General features: G+C 40.2%; 1 protein-coding gene across 1 annotated transcript in view; it reads left to right on the top strand.

The window, feature by feature from the left end:
* Nucleotides 1–21,408, top strand: part of LOC126260457 (2-amino-3-ketobutyrate coenzyme A ligase, mitochondrial-like) — a 181,414-nt gene that overhangs the window by 147,289 nt on the left and 12,717 nt on the right. Inside the window, exon 7 of the mRNA XM_049957785.1 lies at nucleotides 15,292–15,469. Within this exon, the coding sequence (XP_049813742.1) occupies nucleotides 15,292–15,469 (178 nt within the window). The remainder of the gene's footprint in view (nucleotides 1–15,291; nucleotides 15,470–21,408) is intronic.

Here is a 21,408-nt window from a genome sequence, read left to right as displayed (position 1 = left end):
CTGTGTGGTAGTGACCACTTTCCGATCTTTCTGTCACTACCACGGCGTCACTCTTCTGGGCGCCCTAGCAGATGGGCTATGAATAAGGCTGACTGGGACTTGTTCTCCTCCACTGCCGCTCTTGAGCCTCTCTCTCATGATGACATTGATGCGGTGGTTCAATCGGTCACCACCGGCATCGTTACTGCCGCCGAATCTGGCATTCCCCGCTCCTCTGGGTCCCCTCGGCGGCGGACTGTGCCTTGGTGGTCGCCTGAGATCGCTGCAGCGATTACAGATCGCCGGCGGGCGCTACAGCGTCACAAGCGACATCCCTGCATTGAACACCTGATCGCCTTCAAACGACTGCGTGCGCGGGCCCGCCGCCTTATCCGCCAAAGCAAGCAGGAGTGCTGGGAGCGGTATGTGTCCACCATTGGCCTCCATGTCACTCCATCGCAGGTCTGGGCCAAGATTCGACGCGTCTACGGCTATCGGACACATGTCAGCGTCCCTGCGCTCTCACTGAATGGAGCAGTTTGTACTGACTCCGACGTCATTGCAAACCACTTAGCAGAGCGTTTTGCTATGAGTTCCGCTTCGGCGAATTACCCCCAGGCCTTCCGCTCCATTAAAGAGTGGATGGAACGTCAGAGCCTTTCTTTTCGCACCCACACTTCTGAATCCTACAACGCTCCATTCAGTGAGTGGGAATTTCAGAGTGCCCTTGCCGCTTGCCCTGATACCGCTCCCGGGCCAGATAGCATCCACTGTCAGATGCTGAAACACCTTTCAGTGGACTGCAAGCGACGCCTCCTCGACCTGTACAACCGTCTCTGGGTCGCAATGGCGGGAGAGCATTGTCATCCCCGTTTTGAAACCGGGGAAGAGCCCTTTGGAGGTGGACAGCTACCGCCCCATTAGCCTCACCAACGTTCTTTGCAAGCTTCTCGAACGGATGGTGAGCCGGCGCTTGCATTGGGTACTGGAGTCTCGGGGCCTTCTGGCTCCGTCTCAGGGTGGGTTCCGTAAAGGCCGCTCCGCCGCCGACAATCTGGTGAGCCTGGAGTCGGCCATCCGTACTGCCTTTGCCCGCCGTCAGCACCTGGTCGCTGTCTTTTTCGACATGCGGAGGGCGTACGATACGACATGGCGTCATCACATCCTTTCTACGCTTCATGGATGGGGTCTACGGGGTCCTCTTCCGATCTTTATCCGCAATTTCCTGTCGTATCGTACCTTCCGCGTGCAAGTAGCAGCCTCATATAGTTCCTCCCACGTCCAGGAGAACGGCGTGCCACAGGGTTCTGTTTTAAGTGTCTGCCTGTTTCTAATAGCCATTAACGGCCTCACTGCGGCCGTGGGAAATTCTGTCTCCGCTTCCCTGTATGCTGACGACTTCTGCCTTTACTACAGCTCTATTGGCATTGCAGCTGCTGAACGTCAGCTACAGGGCGCAATCCGCAAGGCGCAGTCTTGAGGTGCAGCGCATGGTTTTCAATTTTCGGCTGCCAAGACCCGCGTTATGCATTTCTGCCGGCGCCGAACGGTCCATCCTGAGCCGCGGCTTTCTCTTGACAACGAACTTCTTGCTGTGGTGGAGACCCACAGGTTTTTGGGGGTGGTTTTCGATGCCCAGTTGACTTGGCTGCCTCATATCCGGCAGCTTAAACAGACGTGTTGGCGGCATCTAAACGCTCTGAGATGCTTGAGCCACACCCGCTGGGGCACCGACCGATCTACCCTGTTGCGGCTCTACCAGGCGCTAATCCAGTCCCGTCTGGATTATGGGAGCCTGGCTTACGGCTCAGCATCCCCATCTGCGTTACAGGTGCTGGACCCAAATCTCCACAGCGGGATATGCCTTGCCACTGGTGCTTTCCGCACCAGCCCTGTGGACAGCGTACTAGTGGAGGCAGGTGTCCCTCCACTGCGGTTACGACGCCAATGTTTGCTGGCCGCTTATGCTGCCCATGTTCTAAGCTTGCCCGGGCATCCAAACTATCGCCTCCTGTTCCCGCGATCGGTCGTCCATCTGCCAGAACGTCGGCCCTGGTCTGGTTGTACAATCGCGGTCCGCGTCAAAGAGCTTCTCTCTGGGCTTCAGGTTTTCACTGTTCCACCTCCTTTCCGGGCCACTTTGCATACACACCCATGGTGTGTTCGTCGCCCTTGCCTTCGGCTCGACTTGGCACAGGAGCCGAAGGACTCAGTCCCTCCAGAGGCCTTCCGCCGCCGCTTTTATTCCATCCTGGCCACGTATCAGGGCTCTGGCATTGTTTACACTGACGGTTCGATGGTTGCTGGTCGTGTCGGGTATGCGTTCACTCTAGGGGACCATTTCGAACAACTTTCCTTGCAGGATGGCTGCAGCGTTTACACTGCTGAGCTGGTCGCCATCTTTCGTGCCCTAGAGTATATCCGCTCCTGCTCAGGTGAGTCCTTTGTTATCTGTAGCAATTCCCTGAGCGGTTTACGAGCTCTCGACCAGTGTTTTCCTCGTTCTCGTCTGGTGATGGCTATCCACGAGTCCCTGCATACTCTTGTGCGTTGCGGCCGCTCTGTGGTCTTTGTGTGGACCCCCGGTCATGTCGGTATCCCGGGCAATGAACATGTTGACCGCCTGGCGAAAGAGGCCACGAGTAAACCATCTCTGGATGTTGGCCTCCCAGAGACTGATTTGCGTGCAGTCCTCTGCCGAAAAGTTTTTGCGCTTTGGGACGCTGAATGGCGCGATCGGATCACGCCCAATAAACTCCGTGCCATTAAGGAGACGACGACTGTGTGGCGGTCATCCTTGCGAGCCAACCGCAGGGACTAGTCATCCTTTGTCGGCTCCGCATTGGCCACTCCCGGCTGACACACAGTTTTTTACTGCGCCGGGAGGACCCTCCTCTATGTCGCTGCGGGGCGGCTTTGACAGTGGCCCACATTTTGTTGGCCTGCCCCCTATTAGCTGTGGTCAGGCAGACATTTGCGCCACCTGATACGCTCCCTGCCCTTTTATCTGATGACCCTGTTATGGCTGGCTTAGTTTTACGTTTTATTCGGGCAGGGGGTTTTTATCGTTTACCCTGAGTGTTTGTTCTGTTCTTTTGTGTTGATTCTGGCCATTGGCCTACGATTTTACGCTGAGTTTTTAATGTGTTCTCGGTGGTTGGCTTTTCCTTTTTATCTCTATGGTCGGCCAACCATCATCACACTCTGTGTGATTTTAGTTTGTCTTGTCTGATCTCTGTAGGAGTATTTCTTGTCCTGTGTCGTCTGACGTTTTTCCTGCTGTTCGTTTTTCTTCTCTTTGGGTGGTTTTAATTTTTTGAAAAAAGGGACCGATGACTGTTGCAGTCTGGTCCCTTTAATCCCCCAAACCAACCAACCAACCAAAGTAGTACATTCAGTCAACGCTTTAACAATTGCAAATTTCAGGGAAAGCCTACAGCAGTTAGACTGGGATGAGGTGTACCATGAACCTGATGCCAATTTAAAATATAATTTATTTCATGACATTTTTGTAAATGCATTTGAAAACTGCTTCCCCAAGAAAATAGTTAAATACACTCGTAAGAAACCTTGTAACAAACCATGGCTTACTAAGGCTATAAAAATATCTTGTAACCGGAAAAGGGAAATGTATCTGACAGCAAGAAAGAGTAGTGACCCAGAAACTATCAAACATTATAAAAACTACTGTGTTATATTAAGAAAAGTTATTAAAAAATCCAGGAGTATGTGTATCATGTCTGTAATCAGCAACTCTGATAATAAAATTAAAACAATTTGGAATATTATTAAAAGAGAAACAGGTCAACCAAGAGCAGAGGAAGACAGTATTACCATCAAATTGAATGAAAACTTTACGAACAAAAAGTCAGAAGTTTAAAATATTTTTAATAATCATTTTCTAAATGTTGTGGATATAGTAGGATCCAGGTGTTCATTAGAAGATGCTAGGCTGTTAATGGAAGAGGCCATACCTATGCAATTTGATACAATTGAAATCTCACCCACTTCTCCCTCTGAAATTAGGAAAATAATAAACTTGCTTAAAAGCAAAAACTCAGATGGAATTGATGGCATTTCCAGCAAAATACTAAAAGCTTGTTCTCGACAGATAAGTAAGATTCTCAGCCACCTGTGTAATAGCTCTCTGGAACAGGGCATTTTCCCTGATAGACTGAAATATGCTATTGTTATACCTTTGCATAAAAAGGGGGATAGATCTGATGTCAACAATTACCGTCCAATCTCCCTTCTAACAGCTTTATCCACAATTTTTGAGAAAGTAGTGTATTCAAGAGTAGCTTCACATATCTGTAAAAATGAACTACTAACAAAATGTCAGTTTGGTTTCCAGAAAGGTTTTTCAACAGAAAATGCCATATATGCTTTCACCAGTCAAATTTTGAATGAGCTGAATAACCGAACACCACCCATTGGGATTTTTTGTGATCTCTCAAAGGCTTTTGATTGTGTAAATCATGAAATTCTGCTAGACAAGCTCAAGTATTGTGGCATGAGTGGGACAGTGCACAAATGGTTTCATTTGTACCTAACTGGAAGAGTGCAGAAAGTTGAAATAAGTAGTTCTCATAACATGCAAAGATCAGCACATTCCTCAAACTGGGGAACTATCAAGAATGGGGTTCCACAAGGGTCAGTCTTGGGTCCTTTGTTGTTCTTATTATATATTAATGACTGCCATTCTATATTCATGAAGAGGCAAAGTTAGTTCTCTTTGCTGATGATACAAGTAAAGTAATCACACCTGACAAACAAGAATTAACTGATGAAATTGTCAATACTGTCTTTCAGAAAATTACTAAGTGGTTCCTTGTAAACGGACTCTCACTGAATTTTGATAAGACACAGTACATACAGTTCCGTACAGTGAATGGTATGACGCCATTAATAAATATAGACCTTAATCAGAAGCATATAGCTAAGGTAGAATATTCCAAATTTTTAGGTGTGTCCATTGATGAGAGATTAAATTGGAAGAAACACATTGATGATCTGCTGAAACGTTTGAGTTCAGCTACTTATGCAATTAGGGTCATTGGAAATTTTGGTGATAAACATCTTAGTAAATTAGCTTACTACGCCTATTTTCACTCATTGCTTTCATATGGCATCATATTTTGGGGTAATTCATCACTGAGGAATAAAGTATTTATTGCACAAAAGCGTGTAATCAGAATAATAGCTGGAGTCCACCCAAGATCATCCTGCAGACATTTATTTAAGGATCTAGGGATATTCACAGTAGCTTCTCAGTATATATACTCTCTTATGAAATTTGTTATTAACAACCAAACCCAATTCAAAAGTAATAGCAGTGTGCATAACTACAATACTAGGAGAAAGGATTATCTTCACTATTCAAGATTAAATCTAACTTTGGCACAGAAAGGGGTGAATTATACTGAGACGAAAGTCTTTGGTCACTTACCAAATAGTATCAAAAGTCTGACAGATAACCAACAAGTGTTTAAGAAGAAATTAAAAGAATTTCTGAATGACAACTCCTTCTACTCCATAGAGGAATTTTTAGATATAAATTAAGAAAAAAAAGAAAAAAAACAAAAATATTAAAAAAATAAAATAAATAAAAATAAAAACATAAAGAAAAACAAAAAACACAAAAAATAAAGTTGTTATATGAACTTAAGTATGTTGTTAAATTAACCTAATTATGTCATGTATTGGAAAATTTGACTCGTTCCACATCATTACAAAATATCGTATTCATGATGCATGGAACTAGTATTAATCTAATCTAATCTAATCTGAACAGACAATCCACACATTTATTTCTATAATATGTCTTTCTGAACACTGTGTTGGTGAGTCCTTAATGAAATCTCACTCCCTCTAAAATTTCTCTTTGCATGACTGTTATTGTAGACTTAATGTTCACTATGGATTACATAGAACTTACTAAATAGCTAATATTACCCTTCAAATTAGTGAAAAACACTTTGAGATGACAGCAATTAAAATTCTGAAATTAAATTTGGTAAGAGCCACAGTCCATTAGAAAATTTTGGGGTTATTTCCAGAAAAGTGGAATGTTTCCTAACTAAAGCAAGTGCAACAAGATGTTATGTTTTAGTTTGTGGTGACTTTAACATAGATTTTCTCAATAAAAATAAACTTATGTCTCAGATCAAATCCAATAGTACCATCCCAGGTTCTATGCAGCAGCTACAAGGCTTCATGGCCCACCTGCAACCAACACCTCCACAACATCATGGTGAGCACTGTACCTTCATCTACCATGACCTCACAGCATTCACACACATCATGATTTGGGTGCATGCATACCAGCTGTCATTCGATCCTCAGTATTCGGCCTCACACTTTGTGTTGCAATACAGAGACAAGATGTTCTTGATTTGTCTGAACAGGGTTGCAACAACTGTGTCCACAGAAAGGCTCAAGCTGGCCAGTATCATAGTGTCCCCCCCACCCAATGAACACAGCATCATAATGGTCAAGTTGCCCCCACCTACCATTGGTTCCAGACACAGCACCATCAACACTCGCTCCGATACAATGCAGGCAAACACCATCCCCGACACTGCACCCAACATGCAATGTGCCACTGGCCAGCACCACCCCTGACACAGTGTCTGACACACTACTAGCCAATTCCATCCCTGAACCACCTCTGGGCCCAATGCCAACTGAGTACATGACTGACACACCTCCCAGTGCCTGGGACTCCAATGTCACCACCACACCACCCTTTCCATAGCCTCCAGCCAATGCTGACATTGCCCTGCCTCCCCAGGTCCTTGCCACTCCCGAAAGTGCCATCGCCACCACTCCTAGCACCTGCACTGTTGCAACAGTGACACTATTCTACACACTCCCAATGCCATGCACAGGAGCTGCCCATGCTTCTTCTCTCACCAGAAACCAGAGCATGAGCACGGCGGTAACAACCCATGCATGCCTGCCAGCAAGCGTCCTCAGTCAGCTCCAAACGCCCCTCTGTGCAGTTTACATGTGTTTTCTCCTCAGAAGGGAGGAACTGTGTGGTGACTTCTTCCATATGCCTCCTCTCTCAGCAGCAAATGATGGGCTGTGCTCACCAAAAATCAGCAATCACTGTAGTGTGTGCCAGCCAATATTCCAATGCATCCCCACACTGGTCCCTACTGCCAAAGTTAGAGCTTAGACTACCATGCTTTCCAGATGCCATGCATGCCAAACCATCATTGATGCGGTCTCTTCTTTCATTTTCATGAGGCAATTTCTCCTGACCATGCTCTCAGCAGCTCATCCTGCACAACGCCATGGGGGTCACATCATCATCTGCTGCACTTTGCCAGAGTATGGACAAATAGCAGGATTTTGCACCCACATGCAATGTCAGTGGTTTTTCACAGTCGAGTTAATGAGAGGAGTACTACTGCATCTTCCACACTGTCTTCGTGAGCTGCATTCCCTCGAGGGTCTTCCCTTGACTGCAGCTGTACAAAGCCAGATGCCAGGTTTGCCTCTGGTATCAGTATTTTCATTTCTGTTTGCAGTGTGGTGTACTTAACGCACTGAAGTGTAGTGTGCACCAGGAGTTCCATCACCCCTTTACTGCCAAGCATGCCACTGTAGTGAGTTTTCTCTCACCAGATAATGCTGAAAAAGTACTGTAAGCTATTCATAGGTCTACCCTGCTCAAAGACAGCCACAAGTGAGGACCCCCCTTGATTGAGAGGTAGTAATTATTTGAATTTTATTGTAGTTGTTTGCCATGTGACTCTTCCAGCATGCATTGTTATTTATTGTTGTCTTTATTAATTAGCATGCCTCTATAGACATTTATGCCCTTATGAGCATAGAGGGGAACCTGTAAATTGTGCCTTGAACGAATTAATAAAGTTTATCAACAAAAATGGAGTATTAGCCAATTCTCAACATGGTTTCTGAGACAGCTGTCTGTGAGCACATAGCCTTGCTTTGAAAACAATTGATGAAAACAGCAAACAGCACATACATTTTTAGATACAACCAAAGCTTTTGTCTTGGTAATCCCTATAACTCTTCTAAACAAGCTTGATTACTGTGACATAATTGACTGGCAAATGAATATATTTGTTCTTTTCTTAGTAACCATAAGTAAAAAGTATGTATCATATGTGTAGGAGTATAAGTATAAACAGTTACTGAATATTTGTCTGAAGAACTGTACATCACATATAAGGTACGTCAGGGGTCACTAATGGGACCTGCTCTTCTCTTGATTTATATCCGTAATATGAATGTGCATGTTGATTCACACATATTAATTATTCTGTTTGTTGATGACACATTTTTATTGAAGGTTGCAAGAAAAGAAGATATCAGACATGTTAAAAAATAACTTAGTAAATTGTCAACAATAAATCAGCTGATATTAAACAACAGGAAAATAGTTGCATTAAATTTCAGTAACTGTCAAATCAAAGTCTTGCATTATCCAGAGACCACCATCAACCAAGACTCCACTCTGAATGAAGAGGCAACAAAATTTCTTGCCATTTGGATATAAAGTTATCTAAAATTGAAAACATTAATGCCAAGCTAGTACAGTTTGTTATCTTTGTAAGGGCTCTAGAGGAATGGCTAAATGAGCAGCCAGTAATATGTGCCTATTTTATTGCACACTTGGAATATATTCTGGGAAAATTCCCCAGCTGCTCTGGTGAACTTCAAAATCCAAACTAAAACCATTTGGATTATTACATGGATCAGAGCCAGACAGTCATGTAATCCACTGTTTAAAACACTAAAAGTTCTACCACTAACGTGCAAGTCACACTAATGTACATTGCCTGACAGAATGTGAAACACCCACAAGGGAAAGAGGAAACAAAATGAAATTTCATGGGTTGACAAGGAATGTGATGTTAAAAACCTTCAACATCGCAGTGCATCAGCAATCGTTGGTTAATATATTAAAAAACTAAAAACCTGCCTCGATTGCGAAAAAAGTGTTAAGTGTTAACCCAGGTTTCGGCGTAGAGAACTACATCTTCTACATAACAACAAAAAAACTTGTGGGTTTTATTGTTGTTCTGAAGAAGGTGTAGTTATCTACGCCGAAACCTGGGTTAACACTTAATGCTAGGTGCTTTTTTTGCAATCAAGGCGGGTTTTTAGTTTTTTAATAAATGTGATGTTATTTTAGTGATTACAATATTCAGTCAAATTTATAAAGAACTTGTCTGTATAAGCTCGCTTATCACTATGACATTACAACCCCTCTGACATTGATGTATGTACAGATTCAGTTAGGGTGGATGTTATAAATCTGCTGTCACCTCTCCTAAGGGAGTTGACCCACAGTGTTGTAACTGGTCCCTGATATCCAGAGTACTGACACTGGGACAGAGTTGACATCTGAACTAGTCCAACACACATTCTATCAGGAGTAGATCTAGGTATCTAGTTAGCTGTTGCTGCACCTCAACATCATGCAGGAAATTCATAGACATACGTTTCATATGCGATTGAGCATTGTCCTGTTGAAACCTGGCACCACTATATTTTCACATGAGTGATAACACATGAGAATGCAGGATGTCCATGATGTGCCAGTGTGTCATCAGAGTTCCTTCAATCAACATGAGCTATGACTTGAACTCATACCGAATGGGTCCCCACACCATGATGCCAGGAGTAATACTACTGTGCCTCTTCAAAATGTTGGATGAATGCAACCTTTCTCCACTTCACCACCATACTTGCTGATGATGGTCTTCATGGACAGTGCAGGACCACAATTCATTGTCAAACACAGTGCAATGTCATTCACCAACAGCCCATACTTCCCACCCATGCCACCACTCCAAACGTAGCCATTTCTGTTTTTGAGTACAGTTGACCCTCAGTAAGGTGAGTGGTGGTGACAATGGGGTAGGAGAAAGAATGCTGACCAAAAAAAAGGCATTTATTCAACCTGAATTACACACAGCATCATTAGCTCAGTGGGCCTCAGTCTGTTGACCCTAGCCGGCATTGGCTCATGTCTGGCTGCTTCCATCCAAGCAAGGAGATGCTCACATAGGCTCGCACATGATGCTGCCGACAGTCTGGAGTGCAGCTGGCAGCCTCATTAGCTGCTGGCAGCCTCAGTAGTTTACAGCCATGGCACCAGTGTCACTGTGTGTTGTGCTACAATGATGGTCCACTAACAAATGGCTTATTCTTGTGGAATTCAGCTTGCTGCCCTTTTGGCAGAAGTTGGGTGGTAGGTGGTGCTGAGGCATCAAGTCTTACAAGGAACTCACTGGTGGCAGTAGCTAGTGCAGCTGAGAGGTCAGTGGTGCTGTGGCACCAAGACCCAGAAGTAATTCAGTGCTTGAAGTGACAGGCTCTAACTGGATTCAAACTCATGGCTGCTACTGCTGATGCCCAGTCATCTCATCACCCAGTATACCCCTGGTGTCATGGTGCTGCTGCTGGAGTCCAAAGAACTACCACTGTCCATTTATTCACCTCTGAAACCCACTTGTTACACCAAAACCTGGCAGCTTCGCATGTAGCCCATAACAAGAGTCTTGCTGTAGTGTGATGACATCAACCCACTTACTATAGCTATTACCACTGCATAGTGTGGTGTTTCACTAGCCCATCTTGCAGTCCTTCTGCAAACATGTTATTTTGACCACCATGTCACCACATTGCAGCTAACAGCCCAAGGCCGATGTTACAATAAACATTACATTGATCCTCCCTTATGATGGTCAGAAGTGGTAAGCCCAAACGTTTATGACCTCATGTTCTCATGTCCTCATGTTCTCTGTCCTCATGTTCTCTTGCAGTCCAATGTTGGGCCACTGACATATCCAAATACCCCACAAATCTGGATTTTGCACAATTTCACCTCGACCCAAATGGAGAACCACGATGAAGCCACTTTCAAACTTGTACGGTGCTAATGACACACACTCACAAAAGTAAATGGCATCGCCAAGTCCTTCACAGTGATCACTCCACATTTGACACTGTTTGTGCCCTTTATATACCTTACCAGCCATGGTAACAACATTAACCACAAACAACGCTAATCCACTATGGTGGTTGTTCTGTCAGAGGTAACTGCAACTCTAATCATTTGAATACTGAACAATTGTTTGTACATGTATGTAGTTCCATTAACATCTCACCAAGTGTTCTGGGTGCTCCACATTTTTGTCAGACAGTGCAATTTAAAAAAAAAAAAAAAAAATTAGAAAACTCTGTGACATAAAATTGTAACACTAAATGTAAACTGCATGCACTCCCAGCCAATACAAGTTTGTATCTGTAAAGGTACATGTTATATGGGAATAAAACTATTCTAAGTTTCCAAATTATATATGTGATTAATCGAATAAATAAATAAAACTAAAAATAGATACAAAATAGAGAGGGAGAAACTAATCAAATTTTGATTTTCAGAATATATTAAAAACAATGAGTTAAACCAGGCTGAATAAGCCTTGAGTTTACTGTCTCAAAAAATGAATATCCTACATGCACAGTCATAAGGAGCAATCCTTTAAAAAGGTACTTAATTCAAAAAATCAAAATATTATCTAACTATGATGGAAGTAAAGGTAAAGAACGTGTAAACTGGAAGAAGACAGCTACTAAGAAAAAGGTGAAAATTTCAAACAGTTGATAATAAGAATGTAATAGAATATTCAGAACTAAATAAAACTGTTCAGAACTGTCTTCCAGAGAATATGACAAGAGAAACTGAAAATTTAGTAAGGGAAACAACTGGAAACAATAAGAACCTGAAAATCAGAAGAGCAACATATGTTTGGCACATATAACATTCCACCACTTAAGGTGGGAGGTGGCACAGTAACTAACAACAGAGTGGAAATGTTAGAAGCATTTGATGATACAGAAATACTGGTAGTGAAAATAAAGGTATTCTGGAAGAGATGCCAGGAGAGGTATATAAAACCATTCAAGGTATGAGCGAAAGGAAGATGCGAGGAGTTGATAGTGTTTGAATGGAAATGGTCAGATGTAGAGGAAAAGAAATACTAAAACTGCTTACCAAATGTTTATACAGGAATATAATTCCTCAAAATGGAAACAATGTTGTAACTATTCTACTAAACAAGAAAGGAGATACATTAGAAAAAAACTGTAGACTTAAAAGTCCTGTGTGGAATACAAATAATGGAATGACTAACAGTAAACACTTGAGTCACTGAGCGAGCTACAGGCATGAGAAAACTATGAAAACATTGCTGAGGATTCAGGTAAAAAGTTTCTTCAGCTAACAAAGAAACCCACACACACAAACAGTCACATTCTCTCACCCTTCAACCTTGTCTTAGCCCACTGGATTGTTCCAGTGGTGCAGCCCATCTGAGTTGAGGGGTGAAGTGAGTTAAAGGGGCAGGGAAGAGGGATAGGAAATGGTTGGGGAGGAGGAACGTGATACCTGGAAGGGAGAGGCTGCAAGGGAATGTGGTAGGATTTTGGTGCAGGCAGAGGACGTTGCAGTTGGGGTTGGAAGGGTGAGATGTAACAGAGAAAGAGAGAGACCATGAAAAATAAAATGTAAGTGTATATTAATGGTACCTATTGGGAGGTGAAAGGGGCAGAAGTGGTTATGAGACAGTCACTAGCAAAGACGAAGGTCAGGATTGCAGGACTGAAAATGTTTTGTAGGGGCCGTTCCTGCCCACACAATTCAGAAAAGCTAAGTAAAAAAATTGTTTGCATTTTCTGTAACTTTGTCTATATGTATGAGGTGAATCACCTAAAACCTGCATCACAAATATTGCAGAAGTGGAAAGTGTTATTGATCTCCGGTTTTCATAGAATGGGTTGGTAGTCAGGGGCTCATATTGTAAGCCAACCAACAGATTGTAATAATACTTAGAATGCATATTTTTGTGCAAACATAGTTTTTTTAAATGGAACAATGCCATTTACAAACTAAAAGTGGGGTGAATTAGAATCTCAGTATTGTTACTTGCAGGATCCTAGTGCGAGTTATTTATGAGATATCGTACGAGGGCTATCCACAAAGTACATTACGTTTTGGAATTAAAAATAAATAAAGTATTGGAATTTTTTTTTATTATATACAGATGAAAGACACACTTAAATACTACATTTCTACATAGTTGCCATTTAAATTAAGGCACTTATCGTAGCAATGGACGAGCTTGGAAATTCCTTCATCGTAAAATTCGGCCGCCTGTGCCTTCAACCACCTGGTTACCTCTTCTTGAAGCTGTGCGTCGTCATCAAAACGCTGCATAGCCAACCACTTCTTCACTGCTGGGAATAAGTGGAACTCGCTCGGTGCCAGGTTGGGGCTGTACGGCAGATGAGGAAACAACTCCCACTTAAAAGATTCGAGAACTTCACGAGTGGCATTTGCCATGTGGGCCTGGGCATTGTCATGAATCAGCAAGATCTTTGAGCCCAACTTTCCCCTGCACTTGTTTTGTATTCCTCTTCTGAGGTTGTGCAGAGTTTGGCAATACCTTTGAGAGTTGATTGCAGTGCCTCTTTCCAGGAAATCACACATTTTCTGTCCCAAAAGACAGTCGCCACGTGGTTGAAGGCGCAGGCGGCGGAATTTTACGACGAAGGAATTTCCAAGCTCGTCCATCGCTATGATAAGTGCCTTAATTTAAATGGCAACATTTTCCAATACTTTATTTATTTTTAATTCCAAAACGTAATGTACTTTGTGGATAGCCCTCGTATTTTGAAAAGTTCCCACATCGATACTTGTGCAATACCTGTGGTAGCACACACTAAAGAACAATGTAAGTGCATACACTAGTCATGTCAATCCTGACAAGTAACAAGACAATTGACCATCACAGGTTCTGTTCAAAATGAGCAGCAGTACATGCCTCCAATATGGTATGGGACAACAGCTGCACCCCTGTGGAGGTGAAATAATGGGTGAATTTTTTTAAAAAATAAACCATTTTTAAAGAACTAATTAAGTATTTTAAAGCTACATCAATGAAAATTTGTATTTGAGTTCTTGGTTAGAAATTAAAAAAATACACATTTAATTGTCTTTCGGAAATTCAACACCTATTAGCAGGTGATAAACTTTTTATGGAAATATTTCATTATGTTAGCATTTTTAAAGCTAAATCCATAAAAATTGGTATTGGCTTCTTAGGTACAAATAAAAAAACATGTGTTTCACTGTTTTTGCAAAATCAGTACCCAAGTGGTGTGAAATGGGGCCAGACTGATTCACTGGCTCATCATTGCCCAGCCAAAACTACTGAGAATAGAAACTCGAACTTTGGGGAGTGTGTGGATCTTATACTGTAGGCATCATTGAAGAAGAGATCATTCAAAACTCCACTCCTATAGTGGTGAAATATTGGATAAAAGGCTTTTTGAAAATATAAAATCACTAAGAAATTTTTAAATTAGAACTACAAAAATTGGTATTTGGTTTCTCAGGCAGAAATAAAAAAAATGTATTTCAGCATTTTTAAGAATTTAACCACTAAGGAAGTCAAATAATGGGTCAAAGTTTTTGTTAGAAAATAAGACATTATCAGACAACTACTAAAACATTTATAAAGTTACCTCATGGAAACTGGTATTTGACTTCTCTTGTTAGAAACACAAAAAAATGGGTTTCAGTGTTTTTGAAAATTCAGTCCTCTAAAGGGTTGAAGTATGGGATGAAAAGTTTTATGAAATTATTTTATCATGAAAGCATTTTCAAAGTTAAATCTATGAAAATTTATATCTGGTTTCTCTATCAGAAATAAAACAATATGTGTTTCCCCCATAATGGGGGAAAACAGGACATCAAAATTTTTAAGAAAAATTTTGTTATATTAGAAAAATTTTAAAGCTAAATCTATGAAAACTGGTATTTCTCTTCTCAGTTAGATATAAAGAAATATGTAGTAGCAGATGAAACTTTCTATGGAAATATCACAACAGAAACACAAAAGGCATGAATAACAAAAACCTTGAACTTAAGCTACCATAATCACTTTTTTGTCAGAAGTACATTTGGAAAAGACGATGCTTCCATGGCCTTAATTAGTGTGAAAAGTTTAGAAGGTGTTGCAAATTCTGAACATAAAAATTTTGCTTACAGAAAAATATATATGTGCAGATCATATAGTCTGTATAACAGAAGCAGCAGGCACTAAGCTAGTAAGCCATTAAATAAGAGTAAGTCTATATATTGCTGCAATAATGACATTCTTCTTTTGAGCCGCTGTTCGGAAAACATTTACTTATGTGAGTTTACAGCATTTCCATGAATATTGGATACTAACAGATTTATTCTTTTCTTTTTTTCTGTTTCAGGCACTTGATATAGTTATTAACGATGGATGTTTTATATCACGTGTACTCAAAAACACAGAAAGATTCCGATGTGCTATGGTTAAAGCAGGATTCAGAATTGCTGGAGAAAATCATCCCATCTGCCCAGTAATGTTATGTGATGCAAAAGTTGCACACAAAATGGCTGCAGAGTTGCTGTGTATGTATCTATTAGTGAAAATACAATCATTCAGTCATAATAGACTCAAGTGACCTCAATGTCAATGGGATGTTAAACCCTAATGACTGCCAGAATAGGTTCAGAAAATGGGTTAGTGGTACCAACAACAATAAGTTAATTGTGATACCATTGAATAGGACCTGTTAGTAGGTATATGTGCTGGTTGGATGAAATATTGTGAGATGGTATTGACTAAGTATGGTTCATACAAGGCAAGATCTAAACACATTTGGGAATAATGCAATGAAAGGTGTTGGCAATGTGGAAAAGACAAATTGACATTTTGACTTTGGGACTGATAGCAGCTGTTCAACACAAACAAAAGTGGGCATATTGTACCCGAGAGTTGTCTCCTATAAATCTGACATCAGGGCAGCTATGAATTCATCGCAAAGCAGTTTTCATTTCAGTTTGTTTTGCTGGGCAGAAATAATTGAAAATCACTGCAAATTCCTTTTTATTATGCATTACTCCTCTCAATGAAGTATCTTTACCCAGTGTTTTTACATATTTCAGTTCCTATAATGCACTATAAATTCTTAACCATGAAAATGGGGAGAGAATGTACTCCCAGCAACATGTGAACCAATCTCTTTTATATTCTCGCATTTTATCTGAAAATCTTTAAACACTCTTCTGATCACATTTTCAATGCATTGATGTTCCAATGTAGCAGAAAGAATGCCATGGACTATGTGCTGAATTAATTATTTTTAATACATTAAAATTGTATATTGCATCAGAGTTTAAATGTGCTTTGTGCTCTTCTATCTCCTTATATGGCTCAGAAACTATGAAAGCCTGAATTACAGCTTTGGATCCCATTCCCTAAGTTTAGTCTATAAGGGATGTTTATTTTAGTGCATATTCTGTGAAAGAGAGACTTACTGTGGAAGGAACCCACAGCCCGCTGTTAGAGAGTCTAAAGCACATAATTCCATCTACAGTGTACATCCATACTTCATTGCTGTAAGTCTTTGTGGAGTTTGGAATGACAGGAGAAGGTCACTGAGATGTTGAATCCTTCTGATGGTTCCTGAAGCAGGTATAAACATTTCTTTTGGAGTAGCACTGCTTACAAATTTGATATTCCAGTCAACTGGGTAAATTTTGCGAAAAGATAAGGGGTAGCACCCTTGATTAGTAATCAAAGTCACAGGTTTGATACCAACCACAACTTAAATTTTGAATTAATAACAGAGTTGTGGATACTGGTTCAGGTCATCCTCATGCCATTAGACTGAGAACCTGCCACAAAAAGCAGAAAAATCACCAATAATAAATGGAATGACAATGCCGAAGACAATATAAACCACTGCATTAAAGAGGCTTAAAGTGTATCCAGAAGATATGGCCTCTAAGGGAAGAATGTGTATCCAGAAGACATATGGCCTTTAAGGGAAGAAGAGTCATGATGATATCTCCATTAGCAGAAGGTCCTGGGGACTTCCAACTGAGTGGTGAACACGAGAAAAAGATTAAATGACTAATGAAATGTTAACATTCTGTAAGTCAGTGTGTGAACTGTCAGAAGTTGAATATGGTAGGGAAGCTACAAAATTTGAAAAGGGAGATGCAAAGATTCAATACAGATATAGTTCAGAGTAGGAAGGAAAGGCAGAGAGTGAGTTACTTTGAACAGCTGAATGATAGGATTATTTTCATCAGAACTAGCAGCAAAACAATAGCAACAACAACAGTACATGTGACATGCTGATGCAACAATCAAAAGATGAAAAGCTAAGGAGAGAATATGAGGCTATTGAATGGATAAATGTCATGATGATCTAATGATCATGGAGGATTGGAATGCTGCTGCAAGGAAAAGGATAGTAGGTGATGTTATTGGGTGAATATGGGCTCAGTAGTATGAATGAGAGAGAAGAGAGACTAAAAAAAGTTGGCAGTAAACTTCAGTTGGTAATAGTGAAGCTGGCCAGGGTGGCCGAGTGGTTCTAGGCGCTTCAGTCTGGAACTGCATGACTGCTACGGTCGCAGGTTCGAATCCTGCCTAGGGCATGGATGTGTGTTATTTCCTTAGGTTAGTTAGGTTTATGTAGTTCTAAGTTCTAGGGGACTGATGACCTCAGATGTTAAGTCCCATAGTGCTCAGAGCCATTTGAACCATTTTTTTGTAATAGTGAATATACCATTTGAACCATTTTTTTGTAATAGTGAATATACCATTCAAAACTCACAAGAGCAGAAGCCATATTTGGAAAAGGATTAGAGACACAGGAAGATACCATCTAGATTACATCATGGCTAGATAGAGATTCTAATATCAGATGTTCGTTTGTAAAGTGCTCCCTGGAGTAGATAGATTCAGACCACAATTTAGCAATGTTGGAGAGAAGTCTGAATCTTAAGAGAAGCTTCAGGAAAAATCAACATGGGGAGATGTTCTGGGGAATGAGGATGTGTGCTAGAAGTTCTCCTGAGCTGTAGATAATGCAGTGATGAATACCTCATTGGGGAGTCCTGTTGAAGAGGAATGAACATCTGTAAAAAGAGCAAGCTCAGGAATTGGACTAACAAATATAAGTAAAAGGACAGTAATTATGAAGAAACCTAAGGTAACAAAAGAAATACTTTAACTGATAGATGAAAGAAGGAAGTGCAAAAATTCTCAGGATTCTAAGGATCCCACACCATGCAGCAGTATTCTAAGAGAGGATTCACAAGCAGATCTGTTACATTTTCTAAGTGTCTTACCAATAAAATGCCTTTGCCTTCCCCACAACATTTTCTGTGTGTTTCTTCAAATTTAAGTTGTTTGTACTTGTAATTCCTAGGTATGCAGCTGAATTTATGGTGTTTATATTTGACTGATTTATCATGTAACCGAAATTTAATGGTTTTCTTTTAGCATTCATATGAATAACCTCACACTTTTCATTATTTAGGGTCAACTACCAATTTTCTCACCATATTGTTATCTTTACTAAATCATTTGGCAGTTTGTTTTGATCTTAACTGTGTTCATAAAGTATGAATTAAATACAGTTAGTGATGGAGTGTTTATGCTGCCAGGAGTAGTTTACCTTGTAGTGAAATTGAAGTAGATAGTTCTTGTGAGTTAATATGTGCAGAAGTTGTACCTGACAACTGGATCAGATTTATAACTGGTCCATTTTACTGACGCCAGACTCAGACAATACAGCTGCTGAATAGTTTTAAAAAAATCTCATTTTAAATAGATACACAATTCATACAATTACAGTTGGTGCTGACTTCAATCTGCCCTACAGATTTTGATGAAAAATACATGTTTAACATCAGTGGTAAACATAAAATGTCATAAGAAACCACTCTGGATGTGTTCTTAGAAGATTATTTTGAACAGTTAGTTCAGGAGCCCACTTGAAGTGTAAATGGCTGCAAAAATATACTTGACCTATTGGCAACAAATAGTCCTGAGCAAATAGGGAACATCATGATGGACACAGCGATCAGTGACCACAAGGTTGTTGCAGCAAGACTGAATACTGTGACATCCAAATCCACCAAAAATAAATGCAAAATGCACCTACCATACTTAAAAAGGCAAATAAAAATCCACTTGATGTCTCCACTCATTCCAATGTTAGTATGTAAGCATAGACTAGATGTGGTTTAAATTCAAATAAATAGTATCAACGACAATTGAGAAACATATAACAAACAAATTAATAAGAAATCGTACTGATCTCCCATAGTTCACAAAACAGCTGAGAACTTTGTTGCAGAAGCAACAATAAAAACATGCCAAAATTAAAAGAACAAAAACCCCAAGATTGACTAAGTTTTGCAGAAGCTTGAAATTAGCACAGAATTCAAAGTGTAGTGCTTTTAATACTTTCCACAGTGAAACTCTGTCTTGAAATCTGGTAGAAAATCCTAAGAGATTGTGGTTGTATGCAAAGTACACCAGCAGAAAGATGCAATCAATATCTTCACTGTGCGATAATAGTGATGATGTTACTGATTACAGTACCACTAATGCAAAGTTATTAAATACAGTTTTCTGAAATTCCTTCACCAGAGAAGACAAAGTAAATATTCTAGAATTTTAATCAAGAACAACTGCCACCATGAGTAACTTAGAAGTAGATGTCCTCAGTGTAGCAAAGCAGCTTAAATCACTTAATAAAGGAAAGGCCACTGGTCCAGATTTTATACCAGTCATGTTCCTTTCAAAATATGCTGATACAATAGTTCCATATTTAGCAATCATACGCAATCACTCACTTGGCAAAAGATCCGTACCTAAAGACTAGAAAGTTGTACAAGTCACACCAGTACTCAAGAAAGAAAATAGGAGTAATCCACTGAATTACAGACCCATATCACTAACATCAATTTGCAGTAGGATTTTGGTGCGTATACTGTATTTGAACATTGTGAGTTATCTTGAAGAAAAAAATTATTTACAAACTGCCAGCAAGGATTCAGAAAATATCATTCTTTTGAAACACTACTAGCTCTTTATTATCATGAAGTAATGGGTGTTGTTCATGGGTATGTAAACCTGATTTCATATTTTTAGATTTGCAGAAGGCTTTTGAAACAGTTCCTTGCAAGTGACTTCTAATCAAATTCCATATCTATGGAGTACTGGCTCACTTGTGTGACTGTCAAAAAGGTCACAGTTTGTAGTAACTGATGAAAAGTTTAAAACAGAGCTAATATCAGTTATTTCCCAAGTTCTGTTATTCCTGTTCTATATAAATAATTTAAGAGACAATCTGAGTAGCCATCTTAGATTGTTTACAGATGATGCTGTGATTTACCATCTTATAAAGTTAGCAGATGATCAAAATCAATTGCAAAATGATTTACGTAAGATATCTGTATGGTGCAAAAAGTGGCAATTGTCTCTAAATAATAAAACGTGTGAAGTCATCCAAATGAGTACTAAAAGGAATCCACCAAATTTCAGCTACATCATAAATCATACTTATCTAAAGCCTGTAAATTCAACTACATAGATAGGGATTGTATTTACGAATAACTTTAATTGGAGCAATCATGTAGATAATGTTGTGGGTAAAGCAAACCAAAGATTGCAATTTTTTGATAGAAAATGCAACAGGGTTGGAAAGAGATTTACACTACACTAGTCTGCGCTCTTCTGAAGTACTGCTGTGCAGTGTGAGATCTGAATCAGATATGACTGATGAAGGACATCAAGAAAGTTCACATAAGGGCAACTTGTTTTTGTATACCATGAAATAAGGGAGTGAGTGCCATGGATATGATACATGAATTGGGGTGACAATAAAAAAAAAAGGAAATTTTCATTGTGGCAGGATCTTCTCATGAAATTTTGACCACCAACTTTCTCCTCAGAGTGTGAAAATATTTTGTTGGCACACACCTACATAGGGAGGAATTATCATCCTAATAAAGTAAGAGAAATCAGAGGTTGCATAGAAAGATTTAAGTGTATGTTTTTCCCGTCCACTGTTCAGAGTGGAACAGTGCAGAAATAGGTTGAAGGTGGTTTGGTGAACCCTCTGCCAGGTGCTTAATTGTGAATTGTAGAGTACTTCTGTAGGTGAAGATGTACATGTAGGCAGTTCTGATGTTGTGCTTGATAGTGGAAGCAAGACTTAAGGAAATGCAAGACACCTTCTAGGAACTGTCAACCTAGAAAAAGTGTTCAACAGTGTAAAATGATGCAAGACATTAGAAAGTCTCAGAAAAATATGTGTAAGCTGTAGAGAGAGATGGCTGATGTAAAAAGTATACCTATAATAAACAGGAAGGAGCAATAAAAATGGAAGATCAAGAACAAAGTGCTCAGATTAAAAATTGTGTAAGACAAGGATGCAGTCTTTTTCCACTACTTTTCAATCTATATCTCAAAGAGGCAGTGATCAAAGAGAAAAAAGAAACATACTGCTGTTGAATTAAAATCCAGAGTGAAAGAATGT

The sequence above is a fragment of the Schistocerca nitens genome, chromosome 5 (assembly GCF_023898315.1).
Source record: "Schistocerca nitens isolate TAMUIC-IGC-003100 chromosome 5, iqSchNite1.1, whole genome shotgun sequence".
Taxonomy (NCBI): Eukaryota; Metazoa; Arthropoda; class Insecta; order Orthoptera; family Acrididae; genus Schistocerca; species Schistocerca nitens.
This window is presented reverse-complemented; position numbering and strand designations above follow the sequence as displayed.